The 1,170-nt window shown below is 42.6% G+C and overlaps 1 protein-coding gene across 1 annotated transcript in view; it reads right to left on the reverse strand.

Moving 5' to 3' along the window:
• Window positions 1-501: 501 nt before the first annotated feature.
• Window positions 502-1,170, reverse strand: part of LOC311227586 (transmembrane protein 106C-like) — a gene marked incomplete at its 3' end in the record, with an annotated part of 19,422 nt that continues 18,753 nt past the window's right edge. Inside the window, exon 6 of the mRNA XM_084313306.1 lies at window positions 502-546. Coding sequence (XP_084169432.1) covers window positions 502-546 — 45 coding nt within the window. The remainder of the gene's footprint in view (window positions 547-1,170) is intronic.

A 1,170-nucleotide genomic window follows, 5' to 3' on the forward strand; every position in this document is an offset into this window, starting at 1 on the left:
GTCGCCTGTTATTTTTCTACAACAGAGTTTGGCGATTTCTGGTCATGTGACATGTACGCCCAATCGTGGGACCGCAAGTTTCTACACTGGTTAGGCGTAGGCGCTCATTCAAAGTCGGTTAAGGTTAGAGTTTGTCTTAGAGCAGGGCGATAGAACGCCTGCCCTGATTCCGACGGTTAAGCTTAGGCACTCTTTCGAAGTTGGTTAGGGTTAGAGTTAGGGTTAGGCGATAGAACGCCAGGTGCTTTGCAGGCTGTTCGACACGGAAATGGGCAAAGACACAGCTCGTCACGCTATTGGGCGCACATGTCACATGACCAGAAACGTCAGTGGCCAATCAGATTCGCAAATCGCCGAACTCCGTTGTAGAAAATATAGAGACGCAAGCAGGTCGGCTGAAAAGGCCTATTTGGCGCTGCACGCTCTCCATGGTGCTGAAAATGGCCAATAACAACAACTATGAAGACATCATTTCTACCATGTTTATATCATAAATACAATTTACGTGCAGTGTTTCTGCTGCTCAGCCATTTTGGCCTCCTTGACCTACATCATGTAAACGATAATTCTCACATTATTGTATTCATGTGTTATTTGACTGTCCCGCAAAATCAGCATGGTGTCTGTCCTGCATTTGGTCACAGCCCCACAAGGTGCAAAGGAAAGCAGCTGACCGTTGTTGTTGCATTATACTTTTTTCGGGAAAAGCATCCGTTTGAAAGTAAAACATAACCTCTTTTCTTTTTTTTTCACAAATCACACCCTGGCAGAGGCTTTACCCTTTTGTTTGTTTGGATTAAGTCTTTAGTGAGAAGACACATCATTAGACAACAGCTCCTCTGCCAGTGACTGACTCATTATACTCCGCTCCGTAGGGCCGACTAACCAAACAGCCATCATCAAACACATACACTCATTACCTTGGCTTTCTGTCATCCACAAACAGTGGTTTATCACTCTGAATGTGATTAGTGCTCTGCGTATATATGAGTGTGGTATATATACAGAATACAAATGTATTTAGGATGGAGAGAAATTGCACAGAATGAAAAGTATTAAAAAAAACTATTTTGTGTAATACACAGTAAATTTCGCAGAGTAAATTTTACTCAAACTGAGTCCATTTGAGCCCAAGTGAGTAACATTTTACTCAGTTTGAGTCAAATGTAC

The sequence above is a fragment of the Notolepis coatsorum genome (genome assembly GCF_963971535.1).
Source record: "Notolepis coatsorum genome assembly, chromosome: 4".
Taxonomy (NCBI): domain Eukaryota; kingdom Metazoa; phylum Chordata; class Actinopteri; order Aulopiformes; family Paralepididae; genus Notolepis; species Notolepis coatsorum.